General features: G+C 66.2%; 9 protein-coding genes across 9 annotated transcripts; 6 read left to right on the top strand and 3 right to left on the bottom strand.

Annotated features, from left to right (window-relative positions):
• Positions 1 to 123: 123 nt before the first annotated feature.
• Q8F55_006066 (uncharacterized protein) lies at positions 124 to 608 on the bottom strand (the record flags this gene model as incomplete). Its single annotated transcript, XM_069354535.1, has 2 exons — positions 124 to 572; positions 605 to 608. The coding sequence occupies 2 exons, from the start codon at positions 606 to 608 to the stop codon at positions 124 to 126; spliced, it is 453 nt and encodes a 150-aa protein (XP_069209177.1).
• A 1,052-nt stretch (positions 609 to 1,660) lies between these two features.
• On the top strand, positions 1,661 to 3,470 carry Q8F55_006065 (uncharacterized protein; the record flags this gene model as incomplete). The annotated part of the gene is made up of 7 exons (XM_069354534.1): positions 1,661 to 1,805; positions 1,841 to 2,367; positions 2,405 to 2,624; positions 2,671 to 2,837; positions 2,875 to 2,945; positions 2,987 to 3,145; positions 3,194 to 3,470. 7 exons carry the CDS (start codon positions 1,661 to 1,663, stop codon positions 3,468 to 3,470), a joined length of 1,566 nt encoding a protein of 521 aa, XP_069209176.1.
• A 596-nt stretch (positions 3,471 to 4,066) lies between these two features.
• Positions 4,067 to 5,266, top strand: Q8F55_006064 (uncharacterized protein; the record flags this gene model as incomplete). The annotated part of the gene is made up of 3 exons (XM_069354533.1): positions 4,067 to 4,161; positions 4,196 to 4,405; positions 4,441 to 5,266. The coding sequence occupies 3 exons, from the start codon at positions 4,067 to 4,069 to the stop codon at positions 5,264 to 5,266; spliced, it is 1,131 nt and encodes a 376-aa protein (XP_069209175.1).
• Positions 5,267 to 6,140: 874 nt separating this feature from the next.
• FRP1_4 (ferric-chelate reductase Frp1) lies at positions 6,141 to 8,305 on the top strand (the record flags this gene model as incomplete). The annotated part of the gene is made up of 5 exons (XM_069354532.1): positions 6,141 to 6,828; positions 6,860 to 7,113; positions 7,148 to 7,254; positions 7,287 to 7,606; positions 7,638 to 8,305. The coding sequence occupies 5 exons, from the start codon at positions 6,141 to 6,143 to the stop codon at positions 8,303 to 8,305; spliced, it is 2,037 nt and encodes a 678-aa protein (XP_069209174.1).
• Positions 8,306 to 8,375: 70 nt separating this feature from the next.
• Positions 8,376 to 9,393, bottom strand: Q8F55_006062 (uncharacterized protein; the record flags this gene model as incomplete). The annotated part of the gene is made up of 3 exons (XM_069354531.1): positions 8,376 to 8,971; positions 9,016 to 9,251; positions 9,299 to 9,393. The coding sequence occupies 3 exons, from the start codon at positions 9,391 to 9,393 to the stop codon at positions 8,376 to 8,378; spliced, it is 927 nt and encodes a 308-aa protein (XP_069209173.1).
• Positions 9,394 to 10,159: 766 nt separating this feature from the next.
• On the bottom strand, positions 10,160 to 11,178 carry Q8F55_006061 (uncharacterized protein; the record flags this gene model as incomplete). The annotated part of the gene is made up of 3 exons (XM_069354530.1): positions 10,160 to 10,544; positions 10,591 to 10,835; positions 10,879 to 11,178. 3 exons carry the CDS (start codon positions 11,176 to 11,178, stop codon positions 10,160 to 10,162), a joined length of 930 nt encoding a protein of 309 aa, XP_069209172.1.
• Positions 11,179 to 13,490: 2,312 nt separating this feature from the next.
• Q8F55_006060 (uncharacterized protein) lies at positions 13,491 to 14,757 on the top strand (the record flags this gene model as incomplete). Its single annotated transcript, XM_069354529.1, has 3 exons — positions 13,491 to 13,655; positions 13,774 to 14,017; positions 14,300 to 14,757. 3 exons carry the CDS (start codon positions 13,491 to 13,493, stop codon positions 14,755 to 14,757), a joined length of 867 nt encoding a protein of 288 aa, XP_069209171.1.
• Positions 14,758 to 15,781: 1,024 nt separating this feature from the next.
• On the top strand, positions 15,782 to 17,925 carry Q8F55_006059 (uncharacterized protein; the record flags this gene model as incomplete). Its single annotated transcript, XM_069354528.1, has 3 exons — positions 15,782 to 16,147; positions 16,246 to 16,516; positions 16,913 to 17,925. 3 exons carry the CDS (start codon positions 15,782 to 15,784, stop codon positions 17,923 to 17,925), a joined length of 1,650 nt encoding a protein of 549 aa, XP_069209170.1.
• Positions 17,926 to 18,689: 764 nt separating this feature from the next.
• Q8F55_006058 (uncharacterized protein) lies at positions 18,690 to 20,164 on the top strand (the record flags this gene model as incomplete). Its single annotated transcript, XM_069354527.1, has 4 exons — positions 18,690 to 18,865; positions 18,899 to 19,210; positions 19,246 to 19,451; positions 19,488 to 20,164. The coding sequence occupies 4 exons, from the start codon at positions 18,690 to 18,692 to the stop codon at positions 20,162 to 20,164; spliced, it is 1,371 nt and encodes a 456-aa protein (XP_069209169.1).
• Between the last annotated feature and the right edge of the window lie 43 nt (positions 20,165 to 20,207).

Below are 20,207 nucleotides of genomic sequence, written 5' to 3'. Positions count from 1 at the left end.
CGTACAATCGTCCGTCTCGTAACTAGCTGCTGGTACAACCGCGTCGGTCTCTCTTTGTCGTGGTGCGTGTCGTCGTACAACCTTGTCATCTCCCGCGCCCCGCATCCACCTCACCCGCGCCCCTCAGCGCGTGCCCCAGCGGCTCAGCATCGGCATGTAGTACTTTGCCGAGCGCTTGGTCCAGCTCGACTCGGCGTTCTTGACGGCGTCGCTCATGCGGCGCCCCATACCGCGGATGCCAGGGGGCGGCGCCTCGCGCTCCTCGTCGCCCTTGGTCACGCTCGACGCTGATGCGCGCCTCTCGGCGTGGTACCGCTTATACAGCTCGCGCAGGGCCTGCTCGCGGGCGAGGAACTCGGCGCGCCCGAGCCCGGCGCGGCGCGCGCGCTCGGCGTCGGTCGCCTCGTACGCCGGCAGGTCGTCGGCCAGCGGCGTGTAGCCCATCGGCGCGGGAGGTGAGGCCGAGGTGAGGTAGGACGGCGCGTCGTCGCCCAGCGCTTCGGCGGCGGCGCGCGCGTCAGCCTCGGACAGGCCGAGGGAGACGAGCTGCGAGATGATGGTGTCGGGGTGGTCTGGGGTCAGCACGGCCCGGGCTGGCGCTCACTCATTGTCTGTGCGTGGCTTTTTGGATTGAGTGGAAAGGATGTGATGAAAGTAGTTGTGGATGTTGTGGAGCTTTGTTGTCGTGGATGCTCGAGTGCTGTCCAGAGTCAAGCGAGGTTGGGTTGGGTGCCCGGCGGCTGACTTCACATTGGCTTACGGCACCCTTTCCCTGCAGCAACCATGTCTCCCGTCGGTGCAGTCGTCGCAGTCGCATCCCCGCCGGCACCCGCCATGCTACGCGGTCGATCGCAGAACGTGATCATGCACAGCACAGTCTCTCTGCCAGTTCGGCGGGCCGTCAGATCGTTTGTATGCATGTTGTACCCGTAGCGAGACCGACGGCCACGATCGCCGCCGCCCCGGCCTCGGCGTCAATCCGTCGCGCCCTCCGCCACGCCCCAGACCGCTGAGCGAGCAGCACGGCGTGTATGCAACGATCTGTCCTCGCACTCATCCTCTCTCTCATCTCGTCCGGCTGTCGCTCTGTCTACACTATCACGCTGACACTTCGACACGCGACGCCCGCCGAACCCTTGTCGCACACGCTCCCACGCGTCAGCCGACGCGAGAACACGGCACACGACACCGACGCGCCCTGCACCACCCTGCACTGCGCGTCGCACAGCTGTCGAGCATGCCAGGAGGTCGACGTTGGCGCGCCGTCGTGGACGTCTGCACTGTCAAGATTGGAGGTTGAGTGACGCGAGGTGTCGGGACAATGACGTCACTGACCCCCGCCCACTGCTTAGATGTCGCGTCGAGCGAGCATCATCAGCTCGTCCCATCTCCAGCTCTGGCATACATAACTGCAGCAGCATGTCGAGCGATCCCAGTGCCCCGATATGACTGCCCACTGGTTCTGTGGCAGTTTGAGTTCATGCAGACGGGAAGGCTACTACTAGTGGGGCCGCCCGTCGTTGTTGCCAATTGACCGCAGTGGTGCCTCCTTCGGCTGATGCCATCCGCCGGCGTCCAAGTGACTGACTGACCCGCTGCACCGCATTTAACCCGGTCGACTCTCTTGACTCTTGTTCTCACCCACCACCACCACCACACCATGCTGCTCCATCACATCGTTGGAGCGCTCCTCGCCTCGGCGTCGGCCACGGCGCAGGGGCAGCTCCCGTTCGCCAGGCCCGAAAGCGCCGACGACTACGATTTCTTCAAGCCGCCCGACATCCACGACCACTTCATCAACCACTGTGCGTGCAGCCGTTGCCAGCCCCGCTGACCCCAGTCTCGGCCGACCGCTCCGGAACCGACACTGTGCTCCAAGCCGCCATCGAGGCGACGTACCCCAACTCTTCGGTCACGACCACCCTCGACCCGAGCTTCAACATTGTGCGATATGCGCAGGTGGCCGAGGAGCCCATCCTCGTGCGCGAGGCCAAGGACATTGAGAGCATCAAGAAGACGTTCTACTACCAGCCAAGCAAGCGCCAACAGGGGCCGTACTCTGCGCGCCGCGAGGAGCTCCCCCACTTCACCAAGGTCGACGACGACGATGGATTCATCGTCGAGCAAGTCGTGCTCGCTGGGTACGACGTCGCATGGCGCGACACCGAGTTCAAGCTCATCGTGGCTACCTGGCCTGAGGGCTTCTGGCAGGCCGTGCAGTGGCACATTGTGTCGGACAGCAAGAAGGCTAACGGCGAGCTCCTTGCCGAGGTCTCCAAGGTCGCGCGCACGTTTGAGGACGTCATCTGGGTGTTCGACCAGGGGTACTGGCAGCCCGACCGCAACCTCTGGCTCTCGGTGCAAAAGGTACGTGGCGGTGTTGATTTCTGCGCTCACTCGCGAGGCATCATGGGAGGATGTCATCCTCGACGAGGAGTTCAAGGGCAAGCTTCAGCACGACTACCGCTCGTTCCTCAAGTCGCGCGACACGTACAAGCGCCTCGGCGTGCCGTGGAAGCGTGGACTCATCTTCCTCGGCCCACCGGGCAACGGCAAGACGGTGAGCCTCAAGGCGATCATGAAGGAGCTGGACATTCCCACGCTCTACGTCAAGTCGTTCCGGTGTAAGTGGGCCCCGGGTTTGGAATGGGGGTTGAGCTGACTGCCCAGCTTACATGGGCGACGAGAAGGGCATCGCCGACATTTTCTCCCGCGCGCGCGAGGATGCCCCTTGCCTGCTCGTGTTCGAGGACCTCGACTCGCTGATCACGAACGAGAACCGCGCCTTCTTCCTCAACGAGGTTGACGGCATCGACGACAACGACGGGCTGCTGCTGGTAAGTAGGGGCGGCTACACCCCGTGCTCACGCCCAGATCGGAACTACCAACCACTTTGACCGCCTCGACCCAGCGCTCTCCAACCGCCCGTCCCGCTTCGACCGCAAGTAGTAAGTCGTTGCAGCCTGCCCCCGACCTGACCACGCAGCAACTTCCCCAACCCCACGCGCGACGAGCGTAGGCAGTACGCCGTGTACTGGCAGGACAAGGTCTCCGACGTCGAGGGCATCGACTTCCCCGATGACCTGCTCGACGAGTTTGCCGACAAGACGGACAAGTTTAGCTTTGCGTACATGAAGGAGGCATTGTGAGTGGCGCGGCCTGGGCCGACAAGCGATCCCACTGACCCGCGCAGCGTCTCTGCCCTCCTCCAGATCGCAGCCGACGAGTCCAAGCACCCGCCGGCTTTCCCGCCGACGCTGCTCAAGGAGGTGAAGCACCTGCGTGAAGAGCTCGAGCGCGGCGACGACGACGACGCAAAGGTTGCCCAGGACGGAGGTGGAGGCGGAGGCGGAGGCAGCGGCGGCGACCTCTTCAGCCACGCCCAGCGCATGAAGGAGGCCGGGCTCTACCCGCCCGCGCACCGCATGGTGTGGTCGTACCCGTGGCTCGAGAACGGCGAGGTGTACTAGAAGGCGGGGGTGGTACGTAAGGACGCGAAGAAGAAAAAGATGCAGAAGTGTGAAGAGCCGGCACTGGCCGCACGGCGAGGCCATAAAGGCTGCGTCGGCTTACCTATCTGACGAGCAGCGCAGCAGCAAGTTGACGGCCGCCGCCTGCTAGTGCACGCAAGCACCAGCTTCAGCAGTCTCGTAATGTATGACGCCAGTGGACGACTATCAAACCTTCATCGACCAAACCCAAAACCTAGTGAGACATTTTGGCCAACGTCAACGATCGCATTGGGCAGTACCAGGCTGTCCTGAAGCCCTCACGAATGGCCATCTGCATCTCGCACCACGCTGGTCGTGTGCACCTCGCTAAGCGCCTATGCTGACCCTCTCTCCTTTTTCCCTTATCGCGCCGTTATCGTCGCCGCCGCTCGAAATAGCTCTAGCCTTGCTAGCCACCGCCAGTCGCCGGGGCGGTAACCCAAATGCGTCGACGGCGGCGACAGAGGCAACGAAGGTCGGCTCGCCCCCCCCCCCCCCATCACGCTCAGCGGCCCCGACATTCAAGAGTGGTATAAGTACTTGCCGAGAGAAATGCAGGAGCCCCCACAACCACCATGCGCTTCCCCCTCCTTGCCCTCCTCGCCACCGGGGCCGCAGCGCTCGCTGCCCCGCGCAGCGAGTGCCTCACGCCAAAGGTCTTCATCGTGTCGTGAGTCGCTTCCCCGGACCCAGCTCACGCCCAGCATGTTCTCGCCAGAAGACGTCTGGACCGCGCCCCTCAAGCTCACGCACAATGTCTCCCTCCCCGGCCTCTCGCCCCTGTTCCCGCACGTCAAGTGCGACAAGGCGCGCGACGTGTGTCACGTCATCACGGGCGAGGGCGAGATCAACGCTGCCGCGACGATCAGCGCTGTCGTCCTCAGCGACAAGTTTGACCTACGCAAGACGTACTTGTAAGCTCAGATCCCTGCCAAGGTACTCACGCCAGCCTCTTTGCCGGCATCGCAGGCGTCAACCCGCACGTCGCGACCACGGGCTCGGTCGGGCTCGCGCGCTACGCCGTGCAGGTCGCGCTCGCGTATGAGCTCGACGCGCGGCAGATGCCGAGCAACTGGATGACGGGGTACTGGATCCAGGGGACCAAGGCGCCCGGCACGCTCGACGGCGCGAACATCTACGGCACAGAGGTGTTCGAGCTCAACACCAACCTGCGCGACCGGGTGCGCGCGCTCATCCCGGCCGACATCAAGCTGAACGACACGGCGGCGGCGGCGGCCTACCGCGCGAGCTATAGCTACGCGCCGGCCAACGCGCCCCCGGCAGTGTTCTACGGCGACGTGGCGACGGCCGACGTGTACTTTGCCGGCTCGCTGCTCGCCGAGGCGTTCGGTAACATCACGTCCCTGTGGACGAACAATACCGGGACGTACGCCCTCAGCGCGCAGGAGGACAACGCGAGCTTCGAGGCCATGGTGCGCGCGCACCAGGCGAAGAGGGTCGACTTTAGCCGCGTGGTCCTGCTCCGCACCGCGTCTGATTTCGACCGCGCGCCGGAGGGCAAGAACACGTACGACGAGTTCACGGCCGACCAGGGTGGCTTCGACCCCGCCGTGCAGAACATCTTCGTGGCCGGCAACTACATCGTGCAGGGGATCCTCGGGGAGTGGGGCGCGTTCAAGGGCGGCGTGAAGCCCCAGGAGGGGTGGCTGCACGATGCCGACGTGTTCCACACTTTGGCGACGAAGCGGGCGGGGCTGCAGCGCCGTGGGGTGGAGCGCCGGCGTGTGGGACGCGGGGTGCCGCTCGTTGAGTAGGGCTGTGGGTGCGTAAGTAGATGGACAATGATAATGAATGGGTGTGCGGTGTGCTGCGCTGCGTGCGCCGATCGTGAGCAGGGACAGGGGGCTGCCGGCCGAAGTGCCACCGGCAGTCAACTACGAGAGTAGGCTGTGGCCGTCGCACACCAGGCAGACAGTGGACACGCACCCGATACCCTACCGACCTCTGAGCCGGGCCGGGCTGACTGGCGGTTCCCGATCCCTGGGCAACACTGTCTGACCTCACTCGAGGAATGGCAGCGCCAAGCGAGCCTCGACTCGACGGGTGTGTGTTGTCGTTTTCGACGAAACAACTGGCCCACCCAGGTCTCACCAGCAGAGACCTGAGTCCCGCAGCTAGGCAGCTCGTTAGCTACAGCAGCTAAACGCACCCAGCCCGCCCGAAGAGGTGCGCAGTGGTGACGTCTAGACGCCGTGGTGGAGGTCACGGCCGAAGGTGGCACATTTGGACTCCGGCCAGCTTCAGCGTGCCCCGCTTGTCGTCCAGTGGCAGGAAGCGCAACTGCACGCAAAGCTGCATCGGCCGCAACTGGGGCCTTGGCATAGTCGAGGTCCAGGCCTCAGATGCAGATCGCGCCCCCCGACGCTCTTGGCGCGCAAATATAGACCGCTGCCGAGTCTTGCAACTCCCCGCAGTCACGCCGGCGGACTCCAGATCGGTGGCAGTGAGCTGTCGACGCCAGTATGTCGTCCTCGCTTCTCGCCCCCTGGTCTGCTTGCTATCTGATACGTCTCGTCTTCGGCCTAGAAACTTTGGCGCGGCGGCCTAGAAACTTTGGCACGGCTGCGCAGCCAGAACGGGGTGGCATAAAACCCTTCGTGGCAGGTGTCGTGGCAACACCCCACCACCATGACCCGCATCAAACGCCAACGTCCAGACGGCACCCCCTCCGGGCTGACCGGCCAACGGCCCACAGGCGGCCTCGCATCCGCGCTGGACTCGACAATCTCAGGCCTCACAGGCCAGCGCCCGACCAACGGCGTCCTCTCTGCGCCAGCAGGCGCCACCAGCCAGTCGGGCGACCGGCCCTCCGGCCTCACTGGCGTACGTCCCACCGGCGGCCTCTCCGCCCAGGCAGCAACCCCGACGAGCGGAGGCCAGCCGTCGTCTGGCGGCCGCGGACCCATGACGGGCCAGCGCCCGACCGGCGGGGTAGACTGCGTCGCCGGCGACTCCGACCACGGGCGGTGCGACGGCACGGGCGAGAGCCGGCAGGCGCACGAGGACCGTGCGGCGTGGCTCACGTGGTGGGTCGTGGCTGGAGTGGTGGCCCTCCTTGCCGGGGCCTACCTCCTGCGCGTGTGGCGCGCGCGCGCGGTCAAGCGGCGCGTACTCGCACAGCGGAAGGCCAAGGGGGCCACTGATGGCGGGGGTAAGACGGGGGGCTACCAAGCGGCGGCGAGCACCACGTTCGCCAACCTCGCGCACGTCCGCGTCTTCCCGCTGTGGCTGTACGCCAATTCCACGGCCAACGAGTGGTTCTGGACCGCGGCGTACGCCGGCACCGTGGTCGGGCTCGGGTGCTACGGCGGCAAGAGTGAGTCGTCCCCCGGGCACGCTGACCCCAGTGCCCGGGCAGCCGGTGGCGCCGATCAACGTGATGGGGTACATCGCGTACTCGCAGGTGCCTCTCATCATCGGGCTGGCGACGCGCAACAACCTCGTGTCGGCGCTCACGGGCGTGTCGTACGAGAAGCTCAACTACCTCCACCGAGCAGCGGGGCGCGTGTGCGTGCTCACTTCGAGCATCCACTCGATTGGGTGGGCGTCCAAGAGCGCGGCGAGCAGCGCGTTCGCGCCGGGCTCGTACATCTTCAACACGGTGCGCTCTCCCCTCTGGCCCCGCTGACATCAAGGGCATGGTGGCGTGGGTCGCCCTGCTAGCCATCTACGCCTCGAGCTTCCGCATCGTCCGCGCGTGGGCGTACGAGGCCTTCCTGGCTCTGCACGTCGCCATGGCGCTGTGAGTGCCCCTCCAGGCGGCGCTGACGCCAGCATGTTCATCATCGGTTGCCTGTTCCACTGGGTCGCGCTGTGGGGCTACCTCGCGGCCGGGCTCATCATCTGGGGTGGGAGCCGCGTGCTCGGCCTCGTGCGGCTGGCGTACCTCAACGCCCTGTGGCGCTCTGATCTCGCCCTGGTCGAGCTGCTCGAGCCCGACGTCATGCGCGTCACCGTCCCCCGCGACCGGCTCAAATGGCACGCAGGGCAGCACGCGTACCTCACCATGCCGAGCATCTCTTGGGCCCAGCAGCACCCGTTCACCATGGCCAATGCCTCCGGCGACGCGGTGTTCCTCGTACGCGCCCAGCGGGGTGAGTAGCCAGGCGAACAAGCTGACGCCAGGCTTCACGCGCCGCCTGCGCGACCGCCTGATCGGGACAAAGTCGCGCACACGCTGCCTAGTCGAGGGCCCGTACGGCACCGTGCACGCCCTGCACCACTACGACACGATCGTCCTCGTCGCGGGCGGCACGGGCGTGAGCTTCGCCACTGCGCTGCTGCTCGACGTGGCGGCCGCGGCGCGGCGCGGAGAGAGCGCCGTGAGCGCCGTGCACCTCGTGTGGAATGTGCGTGCCGCCGAGAACCTCGCGTGGGTGGCGGCGCTGCTTAACGAGGCGGTCGCGGGGGTGGGTATCAAGATCAAGGTCGACGTGTTCGTCACCCGCTCGACCGTGCTCCCGAGGATCAGCCTCGATGACGCCGGGAGCAGCAGCGAAGCCGGCCCGTCGAGCGCCTTGATGGTAGAGGAGAAGAAGACCAGCACCTTCGGCCTCTCGCCCGAAGCCGCCCGCACAATCACGCTGCACGCCGGCCGCTCGCCCCTGGACGAGCTGATCGCGGCTGACGTCGCGGCCTCGGCGCAGGACGGCGCCGGCGTCTGCGTCACCGTCTGCGGGCCGACCGCGCTCGCGCTGTCCACCCGCCGCGCGGTACTCAAGACCAACACCGCCGGCGCCGTGCTCCGCGGCCAGGCCCCCGTCACGTTCCACGCCGAGGCGTATGGCTGGTGACCACAATACCGAGGCGCTCTCTGGTGACCCAAAATGCTGATACATATGCTATGTCTATGCTATACAAGCTCTAAACCCCACACGGCTTGGCCACCGCCACGGCGAGCACGACGCCCGCCTTGACGCCCACGCTCGCGACGACAATGCTCCAGTTGTTCGCGAAGCGGTGAAGCACGGCACCGAGGAAGGACCCGACGATCACGAGGCCGAGGTACGCCATGCGCCTGTTCCTCGGCCCGGTGACGACCTTCTCCTCCTCGCCCTGCCGGCCGCGCTTGAACAAGTTGGGGTCGGTGAGGAAGTCGACGAGCGGGCTCGTCATGGGCGCGGTCGGGACCTCCTGGCACTTGCTCTGGCGCGCCATGCACACCTGCGCGCCGCTCATGAGCGCCATGAGGAACATGACGACCCACTCGTGCGGGCCCTTGTGCTGTGTCACCCTCGGTCCGGCGGGCGAGGCGAGCACGCCGCAGACGAGCATGAGGAGCGTCTGGACGCTCGTCGTGAAGAGGAGCCATTGGCGGGTGCGCGCGCCGGCCCACGTGCCCCAGTGCCCGAAGATGAAGGCGCCGAGCATGAAGCCGGCGAGGGAGACGCCCGTGAGGAGGAGGAGGACGGGGACGGTGCCCACTGCCGCGAGGGTGAGGAGGATCATGTTGCCTGTTTCTGCGGTGCGTTAGCATGCGCCCTGTACTGCTCATTCGACGCACGGTTCGAGGCAAACGTCTCAAAGTCGCCGTACGCGAACGCGTCGAGCAGGCCGGCAGAGAACGCCTGCAGGAGGAGGATGAAGAGCATCTGCCCGCCGCCGATATTTTCTCTCCTCCACTCGCGCCACGACTTGGACGGGTCGAGGGGTTTCGAGACGGAGACGGATGGGTCGGGGGGTGGGGTTGAGTCTGGTGGCGTCTGCGCCTTCTCGACGTCGAGCGGCATGCTGCCGATGCTGCGGCGTCAGTGGGTTGGGCGCGTCCGGGGCGGTGAGCCACTCACACTGGCGAGTCGACGGCCGTGGGGGACGCGCTGACGGTCGGCGCGAGCGAGCTGCCGTCGCCGCTCCCAGCGCTTGGTGGTCTTGGTTTGTTCATGGCCGAGGGGAATGGAGAAGATAGATACGCAACAAAGAGCTGCACGTTTGCCGTCGTATCTCGCACCACGACCACCACCACATCGCGTGGAGCCGCCGCCTCTCACTTCGGGACCCGTGATTAGGAGGCCGCGGGATGTCCCCTGGACGCAACCACGAACACTGGCACTGGGTATTACGAACTCCTCCCCCCACCCTCGGACTCGCCGAAGTCGCCTATGCGCAAGCGCGTAGGGGCAGAGGCCGTCCCACCCCCCACCCCTCTCCACGTAGCCGAAGCCGCCGTCATAGCCGCGGGTTGCGTGGTGCCGCAGTCCAGGAACGGACAATCTGGAATACTGGCCCTCTCCGAATTTTATCTGCCATTTCGCTGCCACCAGCGTCGGTGGCGCTGGTTTCGGGATACTGCCACTTGGTGGGTTGGTGGGATGCGTGCTTATCGCGATGGGGTGCAGAGGTACAGTGCATGCTCTAGGAGTGAGGGGGGAGATTGCTTATCTGAGTCAACTCGCGGCTGTTGGAATACTGCAAGGCCTGAGCGAAAAGCTGCATTACGATAAAGACTGCCTCCCTGTGCTCGCTCCCCACTCCTACCGGCGGCCCGGCGCACCTGCGCCGGTGCAGCATGTGCCTCCCGAACCGATTCAGCATCCCGAATACCAAGTCCCCGCGCCACCAACGATGCCGAAGATGCCACAGCGCACGACGTCAACGCGTCGACGCGTACTGATCGCCAACGAAGTCTATGCATACAGCGGAGCACTACACTACACCCCGGTCAGCGGGTGGTTGTCGGGCAGCCGCACGGGCGTCTTGAGCGCCTGCCGCCCGTGCTCGTCGGCGGGTGGGAGGCGTCCTGCCCGGAGATTGACCTGCAGACTTGGGTGCAGGAGGCGTGGCGAGGCCAGCGTCGCGTCCCGCGCCTCGCGCACGCGCACAAACTCGTCCATCGTAGCGCCGGCACCGACGTGCTTGTTGCGCGCCATCTGCTCGGCCACAGTCGACATGGACGCGACCTCACGCCCGTCAGGGTAGTCGTGCCCTGCAAACACGCGCACGTCGGGATCGAGGCTGAAGACCGACTGGACAGACTCGTACAGCGCCTTTGCTGAGCCGCCGGGGAAGTCGACGCGCGCCGTGCCGACGTCGGGCCTGGTCGTCAGTGGGTGATCTCGCCATTCTCGCACCCCCAACTTACATGAACAAGCTGTCGCCCGCGAACAGCGCGTCGCCAACCAGAATGCCCATGCTATCCGGTGTGTGGCCTGGCAGCGGGAGGAACGTCACGTCGAGCTCGCCTAGCTTGAGCTTCTCGTTATCTACCAAGTGGCCATCGAAAGACCCCTGCAGATCCGCGTGCGAGAAGCCGTACATCGGGGAGAAGTGCGCCTGTGGCTTATCGACGCGCGAGCCGACGTAGATCGGTGGGTGGGAGGGGAGGATCTGGGGCGTCAGTTGGGCTCGGTCCGCGGTATACCCGACGTACCCGCTTCAGCGCCATCGCGCCCGTCAAGTGGTCGGCGTGGACATGTGTCTCGATGATGCGGTCGACACGCAGCCCTTCGGCCTCGATGAAGCTTTTGAGTGCCTCGACAGTCGTGAAGCTCACTTGGCCGCTCCCCGCGTCATAGTCGAGCACGGGGTCGATCACGTAGCAGCTGCGCGTCGCGGGGTCGACAACGACGTACGTCCACGTCGCGGACTGCTTGTCGAAGAACGTGTGCACGAGGGGCGCGTTGGCCTTGGTGCCGGCGTAGCTGGCGTGTGGGGTGACCTTGGATGCCATGGGATGTGATGTGGATGCGAGGGATCTGGTGTGAGTGGGGTGGCGAGGCATTCACTCACCGAACAAAGGGTGTTCTTGGAAGTAGTGATGAAGAGGAAGGAGTAGACCGCGAAGCAGTGGCCACCGCGCTGCTCTTGTACCCCGCCCTCGCGGCGCGGCAGGCCCGACAGGCTGTCCTGGCTACGTATCGCGACATGTCGATGTGGGAAGTCTCCGAGGGTGGATTACGATGGGTGGAGTATCTAGTCCGAGTTTAAATCGTTCTGGGACGCGTATGCAACCCGAGACGGCGGTAGAGGTGGTCCGAAAGAGTGGTAGCTCGAGGAGAGAGGTCAGATGATGTCGAGGGAGCGGTGAGGTCGATGAGCGATTCGGAAATGGGCCTTGGGTGGCAACTGTCCAGTTCGGACTCAGGCACCGGCAGCCGATCCACGCGGAGCACGCCCGGAGGCAATTTCCAAGCAACAGCGCAGTGAGGCCATTCGGAACAGGCTCGTGGAGGGACAGAGGTGGGTTGTGCATGGGTAAGAGTCGCAGAGCCGCAGACGCGCAGACGCGCAGACGCGCAGCTCGATGAGTTGCATTGCAAGAAGAGTCGCAGCTAGCGAGGAATCGTCACAGCTTGCGAGGTTGCGGCATCTGCATGGTCGTGCGAAGCGGACATCTCAGCAAACCCCGTTCACTCTTCAGATTTCCACGCGAGATTGGCGTGACTTTCACGTGGCACCGTTGTGCCACGTGGGGCAACTTAAGTCGCCCCCACCTTTAAACCCTTGATGACGATCCCCTAAGCCACCCGATGTCATTTTGGTTTTTTTGGTTTTGATTTTCGGCGCTCGGCGGCTTTGTGGCGACGACGCGACTTGTCGACTCTTGACCATCTCTGCCTTCATCGTCGCTTAAGACGGGCCGGAAACGACTTGTGCGCTGCACCAAGCATCGGAAGGACAATGCCTCGCACCCCGCGCCTCATTCGTGTAATCCCCAGCCACATTGTCAGAGCCCCACAAAGGCGCTGGCGCCCCACAGCCACTGGCTGCAAGGCTGTCCGCAACTGGCCACTGCCAGAGCCGACGAGCCGAATCACGCGTCTTGGGGTTGTCATCTGGCGCCGGACGAGTAGTCGACTAGGGTTGCAGGGGCACGGGCAGGGAGGGGGGGCTGGGGGGCGGCTCGGCGCCGCGGCGAACGTGTGTGAGATGACCAGCTGGCCGTTGCCCCCCCAGCGACGTTGTGCACCGACGTATGCGGTATGCAGATGCACCATGGCCATGACTAGTGTATGCTTGCATCTGTTTGTCGCGCAAAACCAAACAAGAAAACCAAAAAAAGCGACGGCCGACCGAGCCAGCCACGGCCAAAAGGGCAGACGTGTTGCTCCGGCATCGTCGCCCGGAACCCACCGGCGCTCGACTGCCGCCGGCAAGTGGCCCTCCGTCATGTTGCCCTGGGAGGGACGGGGGACGGCGGGCGGCGGCCACGGAGAGGGGCGGGCGGGCCGGCCGCTTGCTTGCTCCTCCTCGTCGGCACGAACAATGCCAGAGGTAGCGACGTGGCTTGGCGCGACGCGGAGCAGTGCCATCTGGCGGCAGTCAGCCACGAAAAATCAGAGCGAGGAGGCAGCGGCTCGGAGGGGCGACGTCGAGGCCAAGGATGCAGGCACTACGACACCAACACGACCCACCAGATATCTCAGCTCGCATTGGATGGAAGATCTGGGGGCCCAGCAGAGGACACCGGACGGAGACACGATTAGTGCATGCACACAGAGATACTCACCCTGTCTGCCCGTTGTCTGCATCACCCACTCGCTCACTCACTACTGCATCACCTTACACCCCCGCACCGCACCGCGCCATTGTCCGGTGCGAGCGCCCCAGGTCAAGCCGGCCTGGTTCTCTATCGGACACTGGCCGCGGTGTTCGACAACAAGATTTTACCCCGCCCGCCCTCGCCCAAGCGCAGCCGCCCACTCAGCCATGTCGAGCAGCAGCCCACGGAGCGAGAGCAGCTGCAGCAGCAGCAGTGCGCGCTCGCCGTCGCCGGTATCGACGCCCGTGTCCACCACATCGTCGATCACGACGCTGTCCGAGGGCGAAAGTTTGACGACATCACCGCTTAGCCGGCAACGACCGCTCGCCAAACTCGCCCCGACGGCACCTGCTACAACCGCGACCGCGCCGGCGACAACATCACAACCAGCAGCAACAGCAACACCAGCAGCGGCTTCATCATCATTAATACAGCACCGGCCCAAGCAGCGGCAGCGGGTACACCCGTATGCATCGCACGCGCCGCCCGGGCGCTTTGGGATGCCGCGCTTCGGGCTGAGCACGACCGCGCAGCCCCACTGCCCGCCGCTCGACCTCGTCACGGGCATGAACCGGACCTGGAACTACCTGTGCATCTTCTTCAACATTGCGCTGAGCGAGACGTACCGCGCGCAGCTGTTCGACAAGACCAGGAGCGCCATGATGGTGAGTCGGTGGGAAGGTGGAGTCGAGACCGACCGACCGAACGACGTCACCATCGGCGCTAGTGGCCGGCTGGCCATGGCTGACGTGCCACCCCCGGCATGTTGCTAACACCCCACAGCTGTGCGCCGAGCTCTCTGCCGCCGACCCGACGTACGCCTCCGACCCTGGCGTGCAGGACGCCGTGGCCGCCGCGCGTGCATGGGAAGCGACGGCCGCCCTGCTCGGCACCGACGCGTTCGCCAAGCTCGGAGAGCACTTTGCCGAGCTCACCGAGGCGCGCCGCGTCGTGCACGACCGCCCCGGCGTCGCTGCGGCCGAGGTCGGCAAGCGCGTGCGCCAGCTCTACTCGCTCGACGAGGATGGTGAGTGTGGTGTGTGCTGCGGCGGGCGATAGCCGCGGCAGGTGATGGCGGGGTTGGCGGGACGTGTCCGCGCGGCGCGTCCGCCGCCGGGTCGTGGCTGTGCTACCACTCCCACCCATGTTCGCGCTACTCACGATGTGTGTGGGCATCCTCGAGCGCGCAGTGCATGCTGCGCATGCTGGTGCGCCCGGCCCTCGCGATAGCCCCGCGCCACATCCCCCCGCCACACCGGCTGCCGATCACCTGCCACCCCATCCGTCGCGTGACGCTGACCTCCCTCAGTGGAAATCACGACGCCGCACCTCGACGCGGAAATAGTGCTGACCGACCTGGCGGCGCGGTACGACGCGGCGTTCCGCTCGCTGTGGTCGCAGGACCCGATCTCGTACCTCACCTCCCTGACGACGGCGGACGCGCCGGTTGCCGAAGCGCGGCTGCTGTTCGACATTGTCGAGTCGATGGACAAGGAGGGGCTGATGGACCACGACGCCCTCTTCCCCGAAGACGACGACGACGACGAGTCGGGCAGCTCGACGTCGTGGGCGCCGCGCTCGCACGCCCAGGCGCGCGACGACGCGATCGCGTTCGAGCGCATGCGCTGGGAGCAGTGCCTGGCGCGCGCGCGCGAGCGGTGCATGAGCGTCGAGCTGCGCCGGCGCGAGTGGGCGCGCGTGCGCGTGCAGGAGGTGCTGGATGGCGGCGCGGGCCTCGCCGCCTGGCGCAGGGAGCGGAGTCGATGAGCGCGGCGCCGGGGCGCTGCGCCGGAGCGCGATCGGGGCCAGCCGGCGGGGGCTGGCGCGGTCTGTTGTCAGAGTCGAGAGTTGTCGCACCACTCGTGTTGGTTTGTTTCTTCCTTCTTGGTAGTGTATCATCACCACTGAGCTGTCATGTAACTGTACATAAGGCGGGGGGGGGGGCGGGGGCGGGCGGGGGTGAGCGCGGCGGCACGGGGAGGTAGTCAGTCTCGGGCGGGTCGGCGCCGCGTGGGGGCTGCGGCGCGGCGCAACCAATGCTCCGACACGACCGGGGCTGGTGAGAGAGCTGAGTGCGTTGCTACTTGTGCGCCACTCGCGCGCCAAGCCGCAAGCTCGCAAACTGGTAAGCTCGGCGGGTTAATAGTGTGGGCGCGCCTGTGTCGGAGGACGCGGCGTCGGACTGGGGACGGCTGACGATGGCCAGGCGCGCCGAGGCAGGCAGTGCTGCCCACCGCCGCGGCCTGCACTCGGTGTCCCGAGGCTCGTATTCCGCGCAGCACTCGACCCCCGCGCCCTCCAAAATGTTGCACTTGACAATGAATGACATGCCCCGCCGAGACATGTCTCTCCGCCCGCGTGCTAGCGCGGTTTGCACACGCGTGGCATTTCTGCGACGTTTGACCCGACTGGGTCGCCGCGTTTCCCTTGCAGTCGCTCCCAGTCCCTCCCAGTCGCTCCCTGCCCGTCCAAGGGGTTACGGCAGCCGGCTCGACCGTTTCCCTCGTTTGCCATCTAGAAATTCCTGACAGAGCTGGGGTATGTCGTAAGACATGGCCAGCTTGCGTCAGGCAGCTAGGGCGAGCTGCGAGCTACAGCGCTGCAGCTCTCCGCAAGCAGCAATCGCAGCTATATGCACATCGAGGACCATGGGCTAATTGCCAGTCAGTCCCTCGTCGTACGCACGCTACCTTGACGACGACCCACGCGGGGGCAGGCAGCCAGCAGCCAGCAGCCAGCAAGCAGCGCAGCACGCCGCACGGCGATAGCGAGCAAGGTCGCCAGCACCACGATGCTGGGCCACCTGTTGTCGTTTGTCACTCCGACGCCAGTGCTCGCGCCCTACTTCCACCCCGTGCTGCACAGCGAGCACAGCACCCCGCGCGCGGCGACACGACACCACGAGCGGACCGACAGCGCCGACAGCGACGAGACCGTCTACTTTGACTCGTCGCCAGAGTTTCCTCGTGCCCCCCTCCCCCTACCTCCCCACGGGCAGCACGCCGTCCCCGACCACGCATCCCTGCGCATCATGGCGCCCCCGAAATCCGCAACGTCGTCGATACACGCGCTGAATGCGTACTTTGTCGACACGCTCGCCATCCCCTCGGACGAGGCCAAGCGGTTAGACTACTACTCGGGCAAGGAGAGCTTGTTGGTGAGTAGGGGAAACGGAGGGGGCGGCTGCAGACCGTCGGCGCCGGCGTACATCTCTCTCTACAACCCCATCCTAGCGACCTCAGCTAACCCCGCCAGCAAAAAGCCCACGTCTGGCGCAGGTACCTCCTCTCCGTCGCGGCTGCCAACGACGCGCGCGAGCCGGCCGACGCCCCGGTGCTCGAGGCCGCGCGCAACGTACAGGTGTGGGCAGCCGCCGACCCGCCATACTCGCTCGAGACGTGGGACCAGGTTACGCGGCTGCATCTGGCGCTCACGGGCGCCGTGCTGGCGTGGCGCCGCAACCCGCGCGTGCGGGCGCGCATCCTGGCGCGCAACGTGCGGGGGCTGTACGGCCTTGCCCCAGATGGTGAGTCGAGTCGGGCGCGCGATCCGGACCGCAGAGCTACAGAGGGGGCCCTGGGCGCCGGCTGCGAAAAAAAGTCGCGGGCATCGGCGCCGTTTGTTTACCGGGCTGCGCCTCGGAGAAAGAGACGGAGACGAGGAGGCGCACGGCCACCGAGCCACCGCGCCACCCGTGCATGTCCGCTGCTGTCGCTGCTGCTGCGCGCGGCGACTGGCGCGTCTATCATGAATGGTGCCTTGAGGCCGCTGCCCAGCTGGTGCTGCTCGCACGACACCCACTTCCCTGCCACAAAACGAGCTAGCCAAGCCACAGGCTAGGAGAATAGGATAACCGTCGGGTCGGGCAGGGTCGAGGCGCGACGGGTCACCGGTTTCGTGCATCAGCTGACCCCTCCCTCAGCGCGATTCGTCAAGGAGGGCCTGAACCCGATCCGCGTCCTGGGCGAGATGGACCAGCGCGTCGAGGTGGCCATCAGCTCGGGCCCGTGGCGGCGGCATGCGCGGCGGGACAACTCGGTCGCGGCCTGCGTGCAGCCCATGGACGCGGTGGTCGACGTCGTGTCCAAGATGGTCGAGCAGGGGTGGGTCGAGCGGCGGGTCCTCTTCCCAAAAGGGACACTCCTCGCCGAGGCATCGCACGAGGGCGTGAAGCGCGAGTACCGCGCCTTCCTCGTTGCGCAGATGGACGCCCTCCGCGCGACCCAGGCCGCGGGGACAGCGAGCAGCCGCGACGGCGAGCGCCTGGTCCCCGGCGGCTCGGTGGTCGACGTCGCCGCCGCGGCTGTCGACTGGCCGGCAGACCTGCGCGCGTGGCGGCTGGCGCAGCGTGCCGAGCGGAGCGCCGGCCCAGCACTCAGCGCCACCGTGTCGGGCTCGTCGAGCGACGCCGGAGGGGTCGAGGGCGAGCCAGCGCCGCGGTTCGGGCTGCGCGCGTTCGCGAAAGCGACCCGGAGTGGCTCGCGCGACGAGGCGACCAACGCCAGCACCGCCAGCCTCGGGGCGCCGAGCCCGCGCAAGCGGGGCATGTGGCGGCAGGCGGCGGAGGCGCCCCCGCCAATGCCGGGCAGCCCGCCGCTCGCCCCCCTCGCCGACGCGGCCGCGAAGCAGCGGCGCATCCTCCGCCCGCGCACGTCCAACGGCGGCGGGCTGTTCCGGCGCGGCTCTGGCCGGAGAAAGGACGCCAAGGAGCCAGAGAAGACGCGCAACAACAGCCTCACGCCCAGCACGTCGACGAGCGCGAGCAGCATCGCGAGCAGTACCGACGACTCGACCGTCGTCTCTGACGAGCCGGTGCACACACCCAAAAGCGCTGCCAAGGCCCTGCCCCAGCGCGGGGTCACGAAGCCGTACTGGACCGCGCCGATGACCACGGGCGCGGGGGGGCCGGGCGGGGTCTTCCCCATCCCGTGGTAGCGAGGGGCCGGGCAAGTTGTAAGAGCTAGTCAGATGTCATTGTATCCAATAGGGCAAGGGGGAAGCCAGATCGGGTGCGCTTGGTATCGAGCGACCGAGGTGCGGAATGGCGCGAGGCGCGACGAGGCGCGCCTCGTTCGGTAGCTGTAGCCGTGGCGCGCGCGATCAGAACCTTGTCCGGCGCGTAAGCACCAACCTTGCCCACGAATCGAGCTCGCACTTGCACGCTGCACGAGGCAAGTACACGCAAACGACACGCATTTGCCCTCTGCGCGGCGGCAGTATCACTCGGCCCTCGGTGCCGGCGCCGAGCCCGATTGCGTATATCGGCCTTGCCTCGTAACGAGCCCCGCAGCACCACCTCGCAACAACCGGATTGCCCACAGCGTCTTGGCTGCCGTCCAGTGTGCCAATCGCTATTCCAGCTCGCGGCGAGATACAGGCCACCCGAGTCGCCGAGGGAGCGACACTGACTCCTCACCACCTCTCTCACCAGCCCGATCGGAGTTCCTGCGTGCCAACGCGCTGGAGAATAGGCAACGACCCGCGACGATAGGCAAGAGTCTCGACGTTAGGCAAGAGCCTGGGGATAGGGAACATCGACGTACTTGAGGATAGGCAACATCAAGCCGAGGAAGGTCGTAGAACTTGCCTTAGCACTGCCGACTCGCCCTTCGTCGGCATCGACATCGACTCGGACACATCGACTTGGACTCCAGCCTCGACCCGCTCGGCGCCTATAAAAGCGCTCCCTCCCCCGCGCCATGTCGCTCACCAGCACGATGCGCACCGCGACCCAGCTCCTCCGCCTCCCGAGGATGACGCTCCGAGCGCCAGCCCGCACCCTGTACACGCCGCGCCAACTCACGGTCAATGGCAAGCGCATGATGGACAGCCTGCACGACACGTGCAAGTGGGGCACGGGGACGCGGTGGGGCGAGTGAGTTGCGCATTGCTACCAAGCTGACGACAGCGGCCCGAACGACACGGGCATGTCCCGCCTCACGCTGACCGACGCCGACAAGGCCGCGCGCGACTGGTTCAAGGCCGAGATGGAGGGTCTCGGGTGCACCGTGTCCGTCGACACCATGGGCAACATGTTCGCCGTCCGCCCTGGCACGCACGCCGGCGCGCCGACGGCCATGGGCAGCCACCTGGACACGCAGCCCACCGGAGGCAGGTACGACGGCATCCTGGGCGTGCACGCCGCCGTGGAGGCGATGCGTGTGGTGGTCGAGAACGGCGTGACGACGCGCTACCCGCTCGCCGTGGTCAACTGGACCAAGTGAGTCCAGCTGCGGGACGCGCTGACCCCGCAAGCGAGGAGGGCGCGCGCTTCCCCAAGTCCCTGCACGGCTCGTCCGTGTGGGCCGGGACTCTGCCGCTCGCCAAGGCCCTGTCGCTCGCCGACGTGGCGGACTCGGCGCTCATCGCGGGCGAGGAGCTCGCGCGTATCGGGTACGCCGGGGACGTCGAGTGCAGCGCGGCGGCCAACCCGCTTGGCGCGCACTTCGAGCTGCACATTGGTGGGTTGGATGTTATGCGCGGCTAACACCCGCCAGAGCAAGGCCCAGTCCTCCCCGAGAACAAGCAGCGCATCGGCGTCGTCGCCGGAGGGCAAGGATACAAGTGGTACACTGTCACGATCCGGGGCCGCGACTCGCACGCCGGCACCACGCCGTTCGCGTACCGCGCCGACCCGATGCTGCTCGCCGCTCGCTTCCTGACGCGCGCGCACGAGATTGCAAAGACGCACAGCGGGCTCGTGACGACGGGCATCTTCCACGCGCACCCGGGCAGCATTAACACGATCCCGCACAACGTGTTCTTCAGCCTGGACTTTCGGCACGTCGACGACGCGGGGGTCGCTGCCATCGACGGGGGGATCAAAGCCATGGCGCGTGAGCTCGAGGCCGAGGGCGGGCGGTACAAGTGCGCGATCGAGTTCGAGCCGCTGTTCGACGCGCCGGCCGTCGCGTTCCACCCCGCGTGCCGTGAGGCCATCCGTACCGCCGCTGAGGGGAGCATCAGCAAGCAGGAGGTGCGCGACATCATCTCGGGCGCGGGACACGACTCGTGCGCGACGAATCTCCACTGCCCGACAGGCATGATCTTCGTCCCGTGCAAGGACGGATTGAGCCACAACCCCGAGGAGTATGCCACGCCCGAGGACTGCGTGCTCGGCGCCCAGGTGCTGCTCGACGCGGCGCTGCTGTACGACCAGGGGAGGAAGGCGTGAGGCGGCGTGAGGTGTACCTAGTTCTATGCATATGCTTCTGATT

This window comes from Vanrija albida (assembly GCF_041260175.1).
Source record: "Vanrija albida strain AlHP1 chromosome Unknown contig_4, whole genome shotgun sequence".
Classification (NCBI taxonomy): domain Eukaryota; kingdom Fungi; phylum Basidiomycota; class Tremellomycetes; order Trichosporonales; family Trichosporonaceae; genus Vanrija; species Vanrija albida.
Note: the sequence above shows the minus strand (reverse complement) of the source record. Positions and strands in the feature narration are given on the sequence as shown.